This window comes from Caretta caretta, chromosome 20 (genome assembly GCF_965140235.1).
Source record: "Caretta caretta isolate rCarCar2 chromosome 20, rCarCar1.hap1, whole genome shotgun sequence".
NCBI classification, from domain to species: Eukaryota; Metazoa; Chordata; order Testudines; family Cheloniidae; genus Caretta; species Caretta caretta.
The window spans coordinates 21,638,844-21,657,672 of record NC_134225.1 but is presented as its reverse complement, the minus strand read 5'-3'; the positions used below and the strand labels follow the sequence as shown (position 1 = coordinate 21,657,672).

Below are 18,829 nucleotides of genomic sequence, written 5' to 3'. Positions count from 1 at the left end.
AGCATCTCTAATGACCACAGCTGGTCAGGACTTTGGCGTAGCAGCTTGAGAACACAGAGCTGCCAGCGGCACTGCACCCCTGCGTTGGGAGCGCCCGCGCCCACTACAGAGGGTCCCCTGCGACTCGCTGACCAAAGTAGCAGATCCTTCGTGGCCTCCCCGCCAAGACGTGGCGGCCCTGCCCTGTCCTTAGCTGGGCAGAGGTAGCAGGGGAGTGGCAGCATTGAACTATACCGGCCGTGCTCGCTCTCTCCTCTCCCCCTTCACTCCACCATCTGCCCCTGGGTTCCAGGGAAGCCACATTTTCTGCCACCCTTCACACACACAGGCTGCTGATTGTATCAATGAGATGGGGCTTGTCACCAAGGCAACAAGCATGAATGAGCAGGAAGGTAACCCTGGAGACTGTGTGAATGGGAAATGGCCAGTTGCTATGGAGATCTGGTAAATGGGAAGAGACCCTCTGGCGTAACAGTGACAGGATAAGCAGCAGGCAGCATGGCTACTCCCAGCTACCTAAATGAGGGTGTGGGAGAGAATGGGTTCTTGTGGTTAGAGCAGGGACTAGGTGTCGGGACTCCTGGGTTCAGAACTTCTATTTCCAGCTCTGGGAGGAAGTAGGGTATAGAGGTTGGAGATGGGGGGGACTAGGTGTCAGGACTCCTGGGTTCTATTCCCAACTCTGGAAGGGGATAGTGGTTAGAGTAGAGGACAGTGGGTCAAGACTCTTGGGTTCTATTTCTTCCTATGAGAAATCCTGAAGATGCTTATAAGACATGACCCCTCCCCCCCCCCAAGTGCCCAGGAAGAACATTATACACAGAAGTCTTGGTGCCCTCCCAAAATATGAGAATCCCACTATCTGTGGGAGTCCAACCTCATTGCCCTCTCCGGCAAGGCCCAGTAAAGCCATTGGGCCCAGGCACGCTGTCTCTCTGATTTGTGGCAGGGCCCTCCTGAAAGAGGTTGTTGTCTTGGTTAGGGTGGCCCAGCTTTTGCTTTCTATTGGCCCCAGAGCCAGGGGCAGTTCGACTGGACAGCCCTTTATCCCAGCTGGCTTTGATTCCCTGCTCGAGGCCTTTGAGAAAGCCTTAGCCTCTGCTTAGTCCCGAAGGAGACGTTTCCACTGCGGCTGAGAGCGTGCCTCCCGGCCCGGGGAGAAAGACCTGTACTAGCTCTGCTCAGACTCGCATCTGACAAGAGAAGTGCAGATGTCGCAGCATGGGGGAAGGCTCGGGTTAGCCACCTGAGCTAGGACCCGGGGGTCGGGTGGGCTTGGTCTCAGGTGGCTAGCCCAAGTCGTTGTCCGTGCCACAGCATCCACGCTGCTGTCTATAGCATGCTAGCTTGAGCAGAGCTAGGGCATGTCTGTCGGCCCGGGCGAGGAGCCACCTTCCCAGCTGCAGTGTAGACCTCCCCTAAACGTCCCTATTTCAGCAGATAGCGTCCTACAGCTCCTGTTAGACCGATCCCAATGGCTCTCCATTCTCAGGGCCTCCTCACCCCTCCAGTCAGGCTCTGGGCTTTCACCTGACCTTCTAAGATGCACTGGTTCCCACCCCCCTCGGCTCAGCACGCCTAGCGAGCCCTTGGATCCCTTCGGCCAGAGAGGATCGGGGACAGTGGTGTGTGTGTGGTTAACTTCTGATGGCCCTAAGTGAGAGGAGAATCAGGCTGTGAAGATTTTGGCACCATTCAATCAGCCCAATTGACAAGAACAGACCAAAGTAGCAAAATGGCCACTGTCAGGCTGAAAATCCTTCCCCACCCCCCACCCCCACCCCGCCGCTACAGACACCTTGGATTATAATACATATGATGTTAAGGATCAGATTTACTTCACCCTGGGGTTGGATTTGAATCAGAGAAATGTAGGGATGGAAGGGACCCCAAGAGGTCATGGAGTCCCTCCCCCTGCACTGGCTCAGGTTTAAGAATATCTCGACCATCTCTGACTTGTGCTGGTCTAACCTGTTCTTAAAACCCACACCCCAGATCTAGACCCCACAGCAGGATCCTGCTATGGTGGCTTGAGCCCCATTTCATACATTTGAGGGCCAGAAGGGACCATTCTGATTATCTAGTCTGATTTTCTGCAGAACACAGGCCAGAGAACCCACCCTATGATTCCTGTTTGAACTCGGGGGTATGTTTTAGAAAGACATCCGGTCTTGATTAAAGGTGCTGAGTGATGGAGAACTTGCTGTTTCTAGCCGCTTTTGCATGATGCTGTCTTGTTTGGGTTCCAAAACGGGCAGGACAATGTTTCAGTCGATCCCCTACACCTGTTTTCACTTTTTTTGAATAATAATGCTGTGATACCCCTTTGTGCTGTGATCCTAGAATTGCCTGTGAGCAAAAGAGCATCATGCAGGGTCTGTGGGGTGGATGGGAGACAGCGAAGGGTGAGGCAGGGAGTGATGTGCTCCAGGGGGTTTGACCGCAGTGCTCCGGCGTGTTGTTATCCGTAGAATGAAATGTACCAACCAAGGTCTTGACTATGTGTGTCTATTAAAGCTCCTGATGGAGGTGCTAAATGTGAAGTCCTAGCCAGATCCTGACTCACCAGTAGTTCCATTGTGTCCCACTCCTGCAGTTAGATGTGGTAATCCCATTCATTTCGCAGCCCGATTCGTGATGATGGTCCAATTAGAAATGCTTAGGCAGATTGACAAAACCATTGCGTAACCCAGTTAAATTGTCATGTCGCCTCCCATCCCAGAAGTGGCTGCATTTCATCGTTTGATGAGCAAATCCTTTGTAGTGTTGCTGTGCATTGTCAAACAGCTGCTGTGCCCCACCCCAGAGGTGGCTGCATTTCGGCACTGATATTCCAGTAGCTCATTATTGCGCAGCTTTTAAACAGCTGCTGTGCCCCACCCCAGAGGAGGCTGCATTTTGGTGATCCTGGCATATAATTTTTATATCCGATTATGTTCTTTGGGTTGAAAGGATGGTGAGCTAGGATTACCCTGGATCCCTTCTGCAGGGATTTTCATACTTCCCCAGGGTGCCATCAATTTGCTGTCCCCTTTTTTAATGCATCCTGCCACCTTTCCCTTCCCAGCTCCAGGGAGGTGAGAGGAGTTTCACCCCCGATGCTTTTATGGGAGAGGCTGTTAACATCAACGTTCAATTCTTCTATAAATACACTCCTGACGATCGTATATAAAGGCATCAAAGGCCATGGTGGCCTTGCTAATTCTGTAATTAAAAATAGCAAAATGCAGAAGCCCGTGGGACGCGCCTGTCAGTTCCTGAATCTAACCTGCCTCTGTCTCCTACTGGCTTGCAGGGCTGAGCCCCGATGGGCAGGCGCCACCGCTTGGTCGGCCAGCCACACAGCAGGCAGCATCTTGCTATTAGAGTTGAAGCTGCAGGGACTGTTGGGTCTGACTCAGCTCGGGTGTAAATCAGGAGCGAGACCATTGAGCTCAGTGGAGTTGCTGCAGAGTCAGAGCCTGGTTAGGGCAGCGCTGGATGGGGAGAGTTTCACTGAACTGGGACCCGTGGAAACAAACGGAACAGGGCTGCCCAAGGCAGGCGCACCCACCCCTCAGGCTGCAAGCCCCACCCACGCCACCGCCCAAATACGGCGTCCGAGAGCGCGAGCCCCACCCACGCCACCCCCCAAATACGGCATCCTAGACGAGTGATTTTCTCATCTGTGAACCAAATCGTGGACCACACTGCCACTGGAGGCTTGTGACAAAGTTTTAACCTCTCAGGGATGTGTTTAAAAGAGGCCAGATTCTAGACATGCGCAAACCTAGAGCTGATCATGATCTGCCTCCTGGAGTATCTGGACCCCAAAGCTTTGCTGGGGAGATATTGGGGGGAACGTCCCCAGTTTAGCCCGCTGGTGTTCCAAACCCTTGGTGAGTGGCAAGGACAGCAAATGTTTCATATCCGGACAGGTGTTTTCAGGAGCGGCACTAAGGCCCATGAATGATTGATGGACCTCCAGCGACCCCTACAACTGGCGAAGGAGTTGCTGGATTATTGGTTTCCTGGCGATGCTCTGGAGGGGTGAACGTAACCGCAGGAAGGAAGGGACAGGCAGGCAGGGTTTGGATCAGAGGCACTGGGGTGTGACAGGGCAGCAGGGGTGTGTGCTGGGTGTGTAAGAATACAGGGGCATCTGGGACAGGAGCTTGCACCTTGGCAGCAGAGAAGTGTCTGAAATGAGGGCATAACCCCCCAAATGTGCCCCCAAATCCTTTGTAACCCTCATGCCGGGGGTCCCTATCCCAGCATCCCCTTCCCTTCCTACATCCACCAAGGTCTAAAGCTGACAATGGGAGCCCAGGCCGCAGCATCTCTGAGCTATGGTCCTTCGGGGAGAGTGTGTGGATCTATCTGTTTATCACACACGCCCCTCTCACTGGAGTTGTGCCTTTTGCTGATTCATGTCTCGTAGCCAGGAAGAATAAAAGCTTTGTAACCAGAGTTACTTATTGAACCCCTGTGATTCAGCTTTTAATTATCATAAGAAAGAGACAAACACAGGGCTAGATTAACTCCCATTTCCAGAGCCATTTTCATCCCAAGAGATCTAAATATGGAACAATTCACTTTCCTTCGAAGTGCAGCCACTTCTGGGTGGGGTGAAAGTGGCAGCTGTTTAACAGCCTCACAACAACACTGTACTGGGATGGCTCCCCCAGCACGGAAATGCAGAGACTTCTAGGGTAGAAGGTGGCTGCTGATAACACCTGCACAGCCACGCTACCCGAGAGTTTAGGTCAGAAGGTAATGGAGAATCCTGTATCCCACTGAAAACTGCAGGGAAGCATTTTAAGGAAGCTCTAGATACTGGGCTGATGAAACCAGTTATGAGTCTGATCTGAAATGCTCAGTGCTACAATCTGAACAGGTTTGTATGTTATAACCGGGCTGGTTATAACCACTGAGGCCATCCGCGCTATGATCCTGTCTGAATTCACAGGCTAGGTATATGCAGGCCTGGAAAACCTCCAAGGAAAACCCAGGGGCTGAGATGGGTTCCATAGGGAACGCTCTTCCCAGTCAGCCAGGGCTGCCCCCACTGCCTCAGCATGGTGCCAGGGTTCGCTTTGCTGCAGGCAGTAGAGTGACATTCCCAGTGTGACTGAGGTGACATTGGATTGGCCCCTTCTTGGATGCCATGAAACCAGGCTCTTGTCAGCTTTTGCTCATGGGATCCTGTGGCACTTTTCCTAAGAGTCGGGATATTAGCTCCAATATCCTGGCCAAATGTCAAGACAGATAATTGAATTCTGCCTCCTTCCACTCCCCCTGGGTTTTCACATGAAGATTGGATCATGCACTTCCAGAACAGCTGTGCGGTATTGCCATGCGCTGTTAACCAGCTGCTGCACCCCTCAGTGCTGAGCAAGTTATTCCTGCGTGTTCCTCTGTTGGAGAGCACTGTGGGATCCGTGGAAGGAATGTGCGAAAGAAATAAGTAAATGATGATTTTATTTTTCATGAAGCAGGCCCCCTTCACTTTAGCCGGTAACAGCAGGACTCCTGGGTTCTCTCCCTGGCTCGGGGAGAGGAGTGAAAGCTCGCGGTCTGATCAAAGGGAGTTGGGAATCAGGTCTCCTGGGCTCTGTTCCCAGCTCTGTTGCGGGTAGAATTTGACCCTGAGAGTCTTGGCTGCCCAGTTGCAGTGAGACCCCTTCTTTCCACCAGTTCCTACTGTAGCCCCATCCACACATGCCTTTCTCCCCCCCTCCCATGGCAAAATTACAATGTTCCTCTCAGAGGGGAGCTTTCCCCGCGCAGGGCAGGCAGCCTCACTTCCCAGCATGCCCCTTATTTTGTCACTCTCCCCTTCGTCTCTTGCAGCATCTTGGCAAAAGTCGGCTCTGACTTCGACCTGCGAACGCTGCGGGCAGTTCGTGTGCTCCGGCCACTAAAGCTGGTGTCGGGGATTCCAAGTAAGTGAGTTAGTCCTTGTGCTCCCCATGGGACCTGGGATCCAGCCACGGGTCCCTGCCACCTCCTCACAGGGCCCAGCACCCAACCCTGGGCTTGTCATCCCCCAATGAGACCCGGCACCCAACCCCAGGCCCTGTTACCTCCCTATGGGATCCGGCACCCAGCCCTGGGCTTTGTCATCCCCCAGTGGGACTCAGCTCCCAACAGCTGCCCTGCTACTCTCATACTGAAGCTGGGAACTGGCAGGAGCTGCTGCAGAGAGAGGTTTTAGAAGAGCTTGTCTGACCTTGTGTGTTCAGAGAGTGACTGCTGCTGGTCTCTGAAGCACTTCTCCGTTTGCAAACATTACTCAGGGACCTAGGAGTCCAGAACCAAATGGCCTCACTTGCGGGGGGCGGGAGGTGTCTCCCCAGTGCTGCCTAGAAGAGGATGACCCCTTCTGTGATGCTTGATTATGACAGTGTGTAGGAGCCCTGGTCATGGAGAGGACCCCATTGTGCTGGGTGCTGTACGTTTATTAGGTGTATTATGGTAGCACCTAGGTGCCCCAGTCAGGGACCAGGCCCCCATTGTGCTGTACAAACACAGAACGCAAAGATAAGCGTGGCCCCCAAAGTTTCTAGTCTAACTAACTGATCTACTGCCCTCCTGGTGTGGAGTCTCATTGCTGAGCACAGTATCCTTGGTGGGGTCCCCACACAGCTGTAAAGTGAGGGACTCTCCCCTCACTGCCCCGGGGCCCCAGAATTCCATGGCCCTGCCTTTGCCGTGGGAGCAGCCGTCTGACACCCTGTCTCGCTCTCTCCCGCCCCAGGTTTACAAGTTGTTCTGAAGTCCATCATGAAGGCTATGATACCTCTGCTACAAATTGGCCTACTCTTGTTTTTTGCAATCCTTATTTTTGCAATCATAGGATTAGAATTTTATATGGGAAAATTTCACACCACCTGCTTTGACTTGGTGACAGGTAGGTCCAGTGCCCGCATCGCCTGTCCCCTGCGTTCGGATCGGGGTCCCGTAGGTGAGTGACACAGGGAATTGCCAGTCAAGTGGCAGAAAGGGGCCAGCACAAGCTCCCTTTACTTGCCTGCTGGTTCCACATAGGGAGGAATGTTTGTCTAGCAGGGGTCTGGGAGCTAGGACACCTGGGTTCTAATCCCCACTCTTGGAGGGGTTGGGCATAGAGCAGGATGCTTGAGACTTGGAGGTTCTACTCCGAGCTCTTAGAGGAAAAATGGTCTAAGGAGTAGAGCAGCAAACAGGGAGCCAGGACATCTGGGTTCTAGTCCAAGCATTGGCACTGACCTGGTATGTGGCCTCAGGCAAGTCACTTCCCCTCTCTGTGCCTTGGTTTCCCCCCCTACCATGTGGAGGGCATGTTGACATGGATCAAGGCTAGATGAAGGAACATCTGTAAAGGGCTTGAAGAGCCTCAGCTGGAAAATCCCAGTCCTTGTTGTGTGTGAGAGAGGGTGGTATGAACCCAGCTGGCACCAGCCCTGTGAGCAGCAGCCCAGCCAACGAGTGACAGCACCTTCCCTGGCCAAGTGTCCCAGGGTGCGGCGCTGGAATCTGCCTGTCATCCCCACTAGTCTCTTTCCTTCTCTCTCTCCCGCTCCTCCCTGGGCCCCTGGCCTGCGCTCAATATGGAATGGCCTAATTATTTCTCTCCCCTGATGGAGATGGTGTTAATTGAGGGAGAGCTATTTCTGCAACGCGGCCATGTCATCGAGAAGGGGGTTGGGGAGGGAAGGAGAGGGGGACGGAGGAAGCACCTGCAGTGTCCCAGGCAGTCTGACTCTCCCAGCAGACACGAGAGAAGTGGCTCGAATTAGTATTTGCAAATCCCGGCTACCAATCTGGAGGGAACCAGCACTCAGTGCAGGGCCCCTCCCTGCACCAGGACAGGGTGTCTGGGAGTCGGGGCTGGAGCTCAGCTCAGGGTCCCAGGAGGGGTCTCCATAAGGCACTGTAGAGAGGGACCATCCCTTCCCTGCTTTGGGAGTAGAAGAAGAGATGCTGGACCAGGACCCAGGAGACGCGGGTCCAGTTCCTGGCTTAACCATGGCCTCCCTGTGTAACTGGGCAAGTCATTTGTGTCTCTGCTCCCCATCTGTGCAATGGGGTAATACCCAGGGTGGTAGCTGGTAGGTCAAGGAGTGACTTTGAGATGTTCAGATGCTGTGGTGCTGAGGGTCAGAGAAATAGGAGGGGAAGGGTTTGGAGCTCAGTGTGGGGATCCCAGTCCCCTTCAGAGAGGGAGTATGTCTGGGATCATGGAGGGCGAAGCAGGGAGGGCTTGCCAGTGCTGTACACAGGAGGGCTGCATGGCATGGCATGTGTGGGGATGACCAGGTGCCCCAACGCTTCCTTCCCCAAGGCTCCCATCCCTGAAGAGCACAGGGCCCAGCCCTGCTGCCACTGACTCCAACAGGAGCAGGTTCAGGGCTCCTTCCTGATACCCTCAGACACAGGTTCTGTCCATTCCCCCTCCCTTTGTAGAGACCAGGCTGGCTCTTTGGATGCCAGGCTCCTGAACGTCAACTGCTTTCTCTCTGCACACAATTCCTGTGCCCCGCACTGGGGTCTTCCAGCAAAAGGATCCGGGAAGGGCTTGGTATCGTTACTACCTCAGCTTTTTGACAAGCCAGAAGGGGCCATGTAGGGAGAAGCCCTTGGCTTCTGTGGGGTAACCCACCAGCCCTCAGATTAGCTGTCAGATGTAAGGTTACCCGCCAGCCATGGGGTTACCTGACTTTTGCAGGGCTGCCCACCTGCCATCGGGATATCAGTCCTTTTTCTTTTCCCACCCTGCAGGCGAAATCAAGGTCGATGTTCCATGTGGGACAGAAGAACCAGCCCGCATGTGCCCCAATGGGACAGAATGCCGTGAGTACTGGGAAGGCCCGAATTACGGGATCACGCAGTTCGATAACATCCTGTTTGCTGTGCTGACTGTCTTCCAGTGTATCACCATGGAAGGGTGGACCGAACTCCTTTATTATGTGAGTCCCTGCCTGCAGCAGCCCTGGGCTCTAAGGCCTTCACTGCCTGGCATCTGGGGGGCAGGGCAGGAAACTCATGAGGGGTAGGGGGTTCCCTGCACATATTGCTTTTCATTACTTGGATAAAGAAGCTGTGCTTAGCGGTCTGAGCATAACGCTGAGAATCAGGACTGTTGTGTTCTCTTCCTGAGTCTGCAGCTGATTTATGGTTTGGCCATGGGGGAGTCACTGCCCTGCTGTGCCTCAGTTTTCCCATCTGTAAAATGGGGGTGATGATCTCACAGGGTGAGTTTGTTAATTAATGGTTGTAAAGCATTTTGACCTGCCTGCTACCTGCACTGATTCTGTACTGCAGGGTCACTGCACCCACCTGGCACGGGTGCCGTCTCTGTACTGCAGGGTCACCGCACTCACTTGGCACGGCTGTCATTTCTGTACTGCAGGTCCATTGAATCCACCAAATATGGACATTGGCTCTACTGTGCCTTCCTGGCCCTGGTCCTGCCCTGTAGAATCACTGCAGCCCCTAGAGAGAGGCACAAATCTTCTTGGCCAAAACAACCCGTTTCTCAGCTCTGAGTTACATGAGTGAGACCAGAACAGACCTGGCTGTTCACAAGTCCTGAATCTACTGGGGCATTGTCACGGAGTCCATGGGCGATGCTCTGGAACTGCTCCCCATGAAGCCAGTCAGGACTCTGGGGTAGTCGCCTTTCTGTGAGCAGCCTGTCTTCAGGACACACAGCTCACACAGCTTCCACCTTCCTGGGTCTGACCTCGGAGCATTCAGCATCCTCTGCCCCTCCGTGCGCTTCCCCCCAGCGAGTCCGCTCAGGCGGGGCTCCTGGGGAAGCCAGAGGGTCCTGCACCCCAACTTCGCAGTCAGACGTGACTCTCAGCCAGCCAGTAAAATAGAAGGTTTATTAGACGACAGGAACATGGTCTAAAACAGAGCTTGCAGGTGCAGAGAACGGGACCCCTCAGCTGGGTCCATTTGGGGGGGCAGTGAGCCAGACAACCCCGTCTGCACTTCACTCCATGTCCCAGCCAGCCCCAAACTGAAAACCCCCTCCAGCCCCTCCTCCTCTGGGCTTTGTTCCTTTCCCGGGCCAGGTGGTCACCTGATTCCTTTGTTCTCCAACCCTTCAGCTCTCACCTTGCAGGGGGGGAAGGGCCCAGGCCATCAGTTGCCAGGAAACAGGGTGTCGGCCATTCTCTGTGTCCAGACTCCTGCACACACCTGCCCTCTAGGGCTCTGCAATGATCATACACCCTTACTCCACCCCCTAGATACTTAAGAACTGCCTAGGGGAAACTGAGGCACCCCCACACTATTCAGAGGAAACATTAAGAACAGTCCCACTTCGTCACAGGCATATTCTCAGCTGGGCCAATAACCATCAGCCCGAGGCAGCCAGCCCCCTCACAGCCCTGACACTGGACCCAAGAGGCATCCTGTGGCTGACATGTGTCCAGACTCCAGAGGGAGGCTCGTGGCTTCCCCTGGACTGCAGTTAAGAAGCTGCCAGGCAGCAGTGCCCAGCCTAAGGGGAGCCTGCTTCCAGGATGCTGACAGCCTGCTTCTCTCTCAGCATTTTGTCCCTGATCCAAAGTGCAATGGGGTCCTCACAACCAAGAGGCCAGGCACGCGGCTGGCCATGCGTGCAGAATTAATGAGCTGGGGCGTTCTGCTGAGCCAGGGAAAAGGATAAAGTGCTCCACAGAGATGTGGGGTGGGGGAGAAGGGGAGAGAGAAGAAGAGAAAAAGAGAGAGGGCGGTGCCTGGCCTGGAGCCCGTAGGCCTCGTGGCAGGCTGGAGAATGGGGGATGAAGCTGGGCCTGCCTGGTGGTGGCATATAGGGGAAAGGTGCGAGAGGGGGCCTTTCAGACAGCTCCCATGCACAGCCAGGGGTCGCTGGATTGCTGGGGAAGGTGACAGGGATGTGTGTGCGAGAGACGGTCACTGGCCCTTACAGGGCAAATGGGACCAGCCCTACCTGTGCCATAATTAGTTGCCTTGTAGCCTGAGGGGGTGGAGCTAAGGCGATGGGTTACCTGAGAACACCTGGGTCTCCTAAAAAGGGCTGAGCAAACTGTGTTCCAGGGAATTCTTTTTCAGGGAGACAGGTTGGCCCCAGGAGAAAGCAGGGAGTTCCTTGGTAGGGGAGACAGTAGGAACTTGCGAGGATAAAGGGCCTCCAGGGAGAAAGTCCTGGGAGGTAGGGCTCAGCTAAAAGCACCAGTTGCTCTGCGGGGCAGGGAGCGGGGAATGCCAGGACCTGTAGACTGGGAGAGGAGTTCCAGGGGAAGCAGCTGGGGAGTTAGCGCTCTGTGACAGAGTGGGGAAGGGTTTCATGGTAGCCTAGAAGGGGCAGAGAAACTGAATCCAGAAAGTGGGCTCCAGAGGGGCAGAAGAACCTGTTGTTTGTTAGGATTTTTAGTTGAACCCTTATTATCCTGGAAGCATTCAAGTTTATTTAGTGACTAGCTGGAGGGCTGTCATGTGACCAATGTGGGGAAGGCTGAGGGGACCCACCCTGGAAGGGGAAACTGAGGTAGGGATGCTGCAGAACTGTCCCATGTCATGAGGGATGCTCTGGAGGGGGTGACCCTGTTCCACTGTGGCTGAGTGTGTTAGCTTGCAAGAGGGGAGCTCATTAGTGAGCATGGCACTGTAGTGTGTGAGTGGCAGGGCAGGACCTTGTGAGAGAACCTGTGAAGGGAGCACTGTGGAAAAGTAGGTGTGTTAATTGGCAACTGTGTAAGTGCCAGGTTATGGTAGCATGGTTGTAATATGTCTGTGTGTGTTAACACTAAAGTGTGTAGGTGTCTGAGTATGTCTGGTGTGTGCAAGGACAGCCCTGTGGTGCATTAGCACGTAGCTGGGCTGGGGGAGCTTGAGTTTAGCTGTCTGGGTATGAGACTGAATAGGACGAGAGGTGCTTTGAACGGTGATCTGGCCAGTTAGTTCTGGGTGGAGACCAGGAAGGAAAGCCCAGGGTGCAGCAGGAAATTGCCTTGATGATCCAGAAGGGGGCACTTCTCCTATCCCTTAAGGGCTGTTGAGCTCAATGCTTTGCTTGGAAGGGAAGCTGCACGCCCACAGCATCTGCCTTTTGGATAAAACACTACAGTGAGATCACTGGAATCCCGTGGCTCTGTCCCCAAGAGTAGCAGCCTTAGCCCCAGGCTCCTGCTCAAATTCCATTTGGCCTCCCCAAACCCTCCCTTGAAATCTGTGTGTGACACAGGATTCTTCTCGCTTTCTGCCAAAAGCTGCTACGCAGTGTGGGTGTGGGCCGTTATACAGCTGCCGTGCTCCCCCGCAGAGGTAGCTGCATTCTGGTGGTGGGTGGCAGATCCTTCTCTAGAGACCATGAAGCACTTGGGGACGGAAAGCGCAATGTAAACATAAATTATTCCTAGTTCCATGAGCTAATCACACTAATGCAGGAGAGAGACCTCGTGTCCCAGGCCCACCGCAGCGGGAGCAGCGCCGCCTGCATCTCTCTCTAGTCCCCAAAGGCTTCCAAGTGGATTAGTAGCAGCCAGCATTGCTCCGTGAGTCAGCTGTTGTCAGCCCCTCCAAACTGGTGGTGGTTTAGGATCTGCTTTGCGCCAGTCCTCTTGGCGAGAGCTGACCTTCCAGAAGCAATGGCAGTCTGCTGCAGGTGGGAGCAGGAGGAGCTCCAGAATGGAGCCCTGCAATAGAACTGGGATCCTGCAGGACCCACTGCCACGATAGCGGGAGCAGGACTGAAGACTAGTCCCATGCAGGGCTCTGCTCCAGCACCTATGCGGGCCTGTGGACAAGGGCTTTGCAAGACACGTCTGCGTGGGTGGGTGTGGGCAACTGTGGAGGAGGGCAGGTGCACAGGGGGTGGGATGCACATCCAGGGCATAGGTTCTACTCAGGTTCCACTTCAGGGGCACTATGGAGCCTTTCCCCTCTTGGAGTCACTGGCTCCAAGCTGGCCCTGGGGCAGGGGCACTGGCTGGCTCAGGAAGGCAGGGAATGTCTCTGGGCCTTTCTCTTCTAGCGGGGTGCACCTCCAAACTGGCCCCATGGCAGTGAGACTGGCTGGCTTGGGGGACTAGGGAATGCTTCACAGGGCCTTACCCAGGTAGATGGTGCCGCTCCAATCTAGTGCCCAGCATGGCTGGCTCAAGAGGCTGGGAGATGGGCTGTTGTGGCCTTTCCCTTCTAGGGCCTTGGTTTGAATTCAGCTCCATTCACTTGTGACTGAGGTGTGCTACCATTGGTCCCTATGTGAAATTAGTTAAGTGGGTCTCAGCCAAGTTCCTAGCAGCTGCGTGCCTATGTCCTCTCTTGCCCCCAAAGCTGGGTTTCCCCAGGAGAGGGCTGAGGCACGTTGATAGGGGCCATGAGCATGGGAGGGAAGATGCTGACCGTGCTTGCCACGCTGTGGATAAACGCAGCAGGCCATCCCCTGGGGCTGCCAGCCTGGTGCTCCCATCCTCCAATGAAATTCACTTTGAGAATGAAAATATTCTCCGGAGGGGAGAGTTAATGAGTTACTGCTCCAGCGAGCTCTCCTGGGTTCTATCCTGAGCACAGACTTCCCCTTGGGGACTGGGAAAATCACACTGCTGCTCTTTGTGCCTCAGTTTCCCCATATTGGTTATGGTCTCCACTTACCTCCCCTGGAGGTGTGTTCATTAATTACTTTACAATTCAAGGCCCTTGGGTGATGATGTACCTTAATTACAATCTCACAAGCCTCCAGCCCACCTTCTGCTTCATGGCAATGACCCAGATGTCCGCAAGCCAGCTCATATGCCTGATAGAGCGACAGTCAGAGGAGTATATGCAACTTCCCCATCAGCTCTGCGCCAATGTGTTTGCCCCTGTGACTAGGGGATAAAACTACCCATCGGGGGGGCCTGAGACCCAGAACCCCCCATGATGCAGCAGTGCAGTTCAGTTGAGCCAATCCATCGGTGGAACAAGCCCTTATGACGCATTCTGTCATCGACAACCCAATCGCTCTGGACCATCCCACGAACTCCCGGCCTTGTGGGTAATTGCTTCCTCTGAACCCTGCTCCCTTTTGTCTTCGTCATGTGCCTTTTCTGCTAGATTTGAAAGGAGCCCTGGATAATTAACCAGCGAGTCATTTCTTTCCAGCCTCTCACAAAGGAGGAGAGCAGAAAACATGTGTATCGCATACAGTTGTCTTACCACCATCCAGTGCTTGCTGCCCTGTCCAGACTGTACCATGGGGCTGACGTTGGCTGCGAAGCAGCTGTTGCACCCCCCACCCCTCCAGAGACAGCTGCATTTCAGCACAGAGGATTCTGTTGTTGTTTTACAGTGTGAAAAGGGGGGCGGGGACCAGACACTGAACCAGCCGAACCATTGGCAAGAGGCAATGGCAATCTGCCTCTGAGTGGGACCTAAATTGCCAGCCGAATTGGGAAGCAGTGCCTGGGGGCAGGATGGCTCAGAGGGCTTGGGGTGTGACGTGGGGGGTTGTTGCACCTTCTGCTGAGCCTACGTCTACACTGTAAGTCAGGGGTGTGATCCCCAGCTCATACAGATGCACTCCTGCCACCCCGTGTGCAGATAGCGCATTAGAAGCAGCAGCCACGGACTTGCTGCCCCGAGGATGTTCCCATGGGCCCCAAGTGGGTTTGTGCTCGGGGCAGCTAGCTCATGCTGCCGCTGCCCTGGTGGCTCTACTCAATAACAGCTAGCCCAAGTATGTCTGCGCAAGCTGGGAGTCCCCCCCCCCCCCAGCTCCTAGTGCAGATCCCGAGGCACCCTGGCCATGCCACAGGCCAAGCTGTTGACCAGGCATCTGGCAGGACACAAGCACCTTGCAGAATTCAGGTCCCTTCAGGACGGGTGTGGAGGAGCTGCCCTAACAAGGCTGCCACAGCAGGGGAGCCTGGACCCAGTCTGCCCCTTGCAGTTACGGGGAGATGGTGGGCATGGCAGAGTCTGTAGAGGCCCTGAGGCCCCTTCACATGCTCCCCACTCCCCAGGCACCACTGTCACCAGACCCCTCTGCTGCACTCTGGGCTCTCATTAGGCTGAGCAGCCGGGAGACTGCCGCTCACTTTGTTCCTTGGCCTATATTTAGCAGCGAGAAATGGGGACAAGGAATCTTTAGCAGCTCGTGGAGCGGAGGCTCACAAAGCGCCCCATCCCCGCTCCTGCCCCTCCAGCCCCTGGCACTACAAAGGGGAAGACAAAGAAGCCAGTCAGGAGAAGAGTCCATTAGCACCTTCCCTGGAGCAAACCCATGACCTGCTGCTAATGTCTGCTTTCAAGGCACAAAGTGGGGAGCGGCCAGGTTCACTCTGAGCGCCTCAGGGCAGTGGCTGTGGGAGGGAGCCGGCAGAGTGGCCTATGGTTTGTTTGCAAGCAGCAGTTAGTGCCAGGGTGTTGGCGGGAGGCGAGTAACCTAGCAGGCAGAGCAGGGCTTTGAGAGTCGGGACCCCAGGTTCTAGCCCTGGCTTTGGGAGGAGCGTAGGGACATCAGCTGGGCATGTTCTCCCCATCCCCTGCCAAGGCGCCCCAACCTGAGCAGCAGGACAGGTAATCAGTCCCCGTGGCCTAGTCCGTCTGTGGCTGCTGGGGGCTGTTTGTGCTAACCCCACTGGTGCCAGGGCCCATCCTATGTAGGGTGACCAGACGTCCCGTTTTGGCCGAGACAGCCCCTTTTTTTAAGCCTTGTCCCAGCTGCCCCAAATTTTTTTGGCAAAACTTGGCGTTTGTCCCATTTGCACTTGCCAACTGATGCCCAGTTTTGCCCAAAAAGTGGCATGCGACCCCTAGCAGGAGATGGAGGAACGTGCAGGGGGTGACGGCTCGGGCGAGTGGTTCTGGCCAGGCCAGCCCTGCATGGGCGAGAGGCGGGGGGTAGCAGCTTGGTTGAGTGGCACAAGCCGGGGGGGGGGGGGGGGTGAGCATTGCGGGATGGCCCCATGTGGGCCTGGGGGCTGAGCAGCATGGGTGGGTGGTTCAGGCCAGCCCTGCATGGGGGAGGAGTTTGGGCCAGTGGCTGATGCCAGCTTGGCCAGGGCTAGCCTTCAGGCTAGCCCCAGGGTGTGACCAGTTTTCCCTTTTGGGAAATATGGTCACCCTAAGCCTAATGGGGGCTGGGCAGCAGACTCAGCTCTCTTGGAAGTGGGCTAGGAGTGGGCCTGCTGAGCTGGCCGGCTGCTTGGGGTCCGTGGTCACCAGCCCCTCCTTGGAGGGAAGGAACAGCCTGGCCCTGGCAGCCCGCACTGGCTGAGTCACTCCCTTCTCTCCCAGAGCAACGATGCCTCAGGGAACACTTGGAACTGGGTGTACTTCATCCCCCTCATCATCATTGGCTCCTTTTTTATGCTGAACCTTGTGCTGGGGGTGCTGTCTGGGTAAGTGTGTGGCCCCTGCCCTGGGCTGCATTCTCGACTGACTTCCAGGGGCCCAGGATGTTCTGTAGGGAATAGGGCATGGGACTGGAAGCCAGGGCACCTGGCTGCTCTTCCCAGCTCTGGGAGGGGAGTGGTCTCTGGTAGTTTGAGCGGGGAAACCTGGAAGTCAGGATTCCTAGGTTCTGCCACTGACTTGCTGCATTAGCTTGGACAAGTCACTTCTGTGCTCTGTGCCTCAGTTACCCCACCTGTAAAGCGGGGAGAGTGACACTGACCCACCTTGTAAAGAGCTGGGAGATCTGCAGAGGAGAAGTCCTAGGTGCGATCCTCCGGGAAGAGGTCAGAGCAAACCCAATGGGCTTTTGCCATGGCTGCTATTGGATTCCCTGGCATACGCCCTGCACCCACAGCCATGCTGCTCACCCACAGACGTGGGCACACGTATATCCGTACACACGGACACACGTGTAGGTGCACGTCTTACACACTATGTGTACACCCCTGACAGTCCATGTAGATACATGGGCGCACACATACCGCATAGACGGACACGGTCACACATACCAGGCACATGTACACACTTACCCTTCTCACACAGGTAAACACACACACACACTCCGCATGCACAGGGTGCCCCAAATAGCACCTTCTCGGGGGAGGAGGTGCATTCTGCCCCCTCCTTGTGATACCCACCTGCTCAGACATGTGCAGGGCAGCCTGGCAGACAGTTTGACTGTTTTGATGCCTGCAGGGAGTTTGCCAAGGAAAGAGAGCGGGTGGAGAACCGGCGGGCGTTTCTCAAGTTGAGACGGCAGCAGCAGATTGAGAGGGAGCTCAACGGCTACATGGAGTGGATCTCCAAAGCGGGTGAGGACTCCTTTCTACCACAATGCCAGCCGGGGATGGGGGAAGCATACTCTTCTCAGTTCTAATGCACTAGGTCCCTGCCCCTCTCTGGGCCTCTGCCCAGCAATGGCAGATGCTATTTCCCTGCCTCTGGGAAGCATGTGTCGGGTCGGTTCGCATCCCCTGCCCTGGCTTTCAGTTTGAGTTGCCAACCCACCCAAAGGCTCAAAGGCCTAGATCACCAAAGGTACTGCGGCACCTTTGAAATCAGTGGGAGTTAGGCACCTAAACACATCTGTGGGGCTGGGCCCAAAGGTGGCATCTGGAACACCAAGATCTCCCCGAAAACTTGGGCCCCTTTCGATGAACCCAGCCTGTCAGTCCACTCAGCAAGGAGCCCCGGAATCTGAGTGAGCTCCATGCAGGCTCCCAAGTGAACATTCCCCCCTGGCTCTGATCTTTGGTGCAACATCGTCTGCTCTTCCCCTCTCACCCCTCCAGGGCAGGGTTATGGAGTCACTGACCAGCTGCTAGGACAAGGGATGGGTGTCCTGGTGGGAGTGAAGTGAATGATGCGGACCCCACACCTCTTTCCATATTCCCAGTCACTCCTTTCCACCTGAGCCCTCCTCCCTCCCAGGGCATTCCAGCCTGCCTTCCCCTTGCTAGGGCCCTCCAGCCAGCACGCCACCTCCTGCATGCCCTGGGGAGGGGTGCCCCGTGGTAGGGGCCCTTTGGCCATGTGGCTTCTTTCTGCATTGGACCTCAATGTGGCACCATGGGGCCCCTCCCCCCTGAAATGTGGAAGCGTAGATGCCCTTCGCTCCGGCCCTTGAGTGGAGCGGACTCAACTTGGCCCCATCCCAGCACAGCTTAAGAAGTTTCCCCAGAATTCCAGGGGCGTGTTGTTGCCTAGATTAATTCTCGGTTCTTTTCCCTCAGAAGAAGTGATCCTAGCGGAGGATGAGACAGAGGAAGAGCAGAGGCTCCCGTTTGATGGTAAGCTGTGTGCCCCTGAATGCCGAGTGGCTCCCCGGGGGCTTCCGAACACAGTTGCACTAATGGTGGGCAGTCCAGGGGGCTGGCTTGAGGGCTCAGTATAAACAGGTGCTGTTCATCTGCCCATGTTCCAAAAAGTTCTGGAGATAGGAAAAACAGCAGAGAAATTCTGGTGCAGCCTCGTCTAGCGGGGGGCACTGTAGGGAGTGGGGCAGGAGCACTGGCTGTGTGGGGAGCACCTGGCTTCTCCAGCTCCTCTCAGAAGGGGGCAGGGCAGGGTCACCAAGGGGGTGCTCCTGGCTATTCCAGCCCCTTCCAGCCAGGGCACTGTACAGAGTCTGACTGGGAAACCCAAAGGATAATGTCTGTTTCTCTTGCCATGTTCCTGTTGTTGGAGCTCTGCGGAGAGCCACCATCAAGAAAAGCAAGACAGACCTGCTGAACCCGGAGGAGGCAGATGATCAGCTGGCCGACATCTCCTCAGTGGGTAGGTCCGCAGCCTTGTGTGCAGCCACGGTGGGCACCGTGTGATGCGGGAAAGGACAAACCTGTCTGCCGCTGTGATGCTTCCCAGGGCTGTGAGTCACCTGACCACCCCTTGCCCTTAGTGTTAGGGAATTGTATCTGTCCCTGCTGTGGACCAGCTCCCTGAAACCACCAGCCTC

General features: G+C 55.4%; 1 protein-coding gene across 15 annotated transcripts in view; it reads left to right on the top strand.

The window, feature by feature from the left end:
- CACNA1A (calcium voltage-gated channel subunit alpha1 A) overlaps nucleotides 1-18,829 on the top strand; it is a 196,745-nt gene that overhangs the window by 96,936 nt on the left and 80,980 nt on the right. For 7 of the 15 annotated variants that reach the window (XM_075121670.1, XM_075121667.1, XM_075121665.1 and 4 more), the window contains 7 exons: nucleotides 5,833-5,924; nucleotides 6,740-6,892; nucleotides 8,743-8,930; nucleotides 16,216-16,319; nucleotides 17,071-17,186; nucleotides 18,108-18,164; nucleotides 18,553-18,651. In XM_075121670.1, coding sequence (XP_074977771.1) covers nucleotides 5,833-5,924; nucleotides 6,740-6,892; nucleotides 8,743-8,930; nucleotides 16,216-16,319; nucleotides 17,071-17,186; nucleotides 18,108-18,164; nucleotides 18,553-18,651 — 809 coding nt within the window. The remainder of the gene's footprint in view (nucleotides 1-5,832; nucleotides 5,925-6,739; nucleotides 6,893-8,742; nucleotides 8,931-16,215; nucleotides 16,320-17,070; nucleotides 17,187-18,107; nucleotides 18,165-18,552; nucleotides 18,652-18,829) is intronic. The other 8 variants (XM_048831508.2, XM_075121674.1, XM_075121664.1 and 5 more) reach the window with 7 other exon arrangements.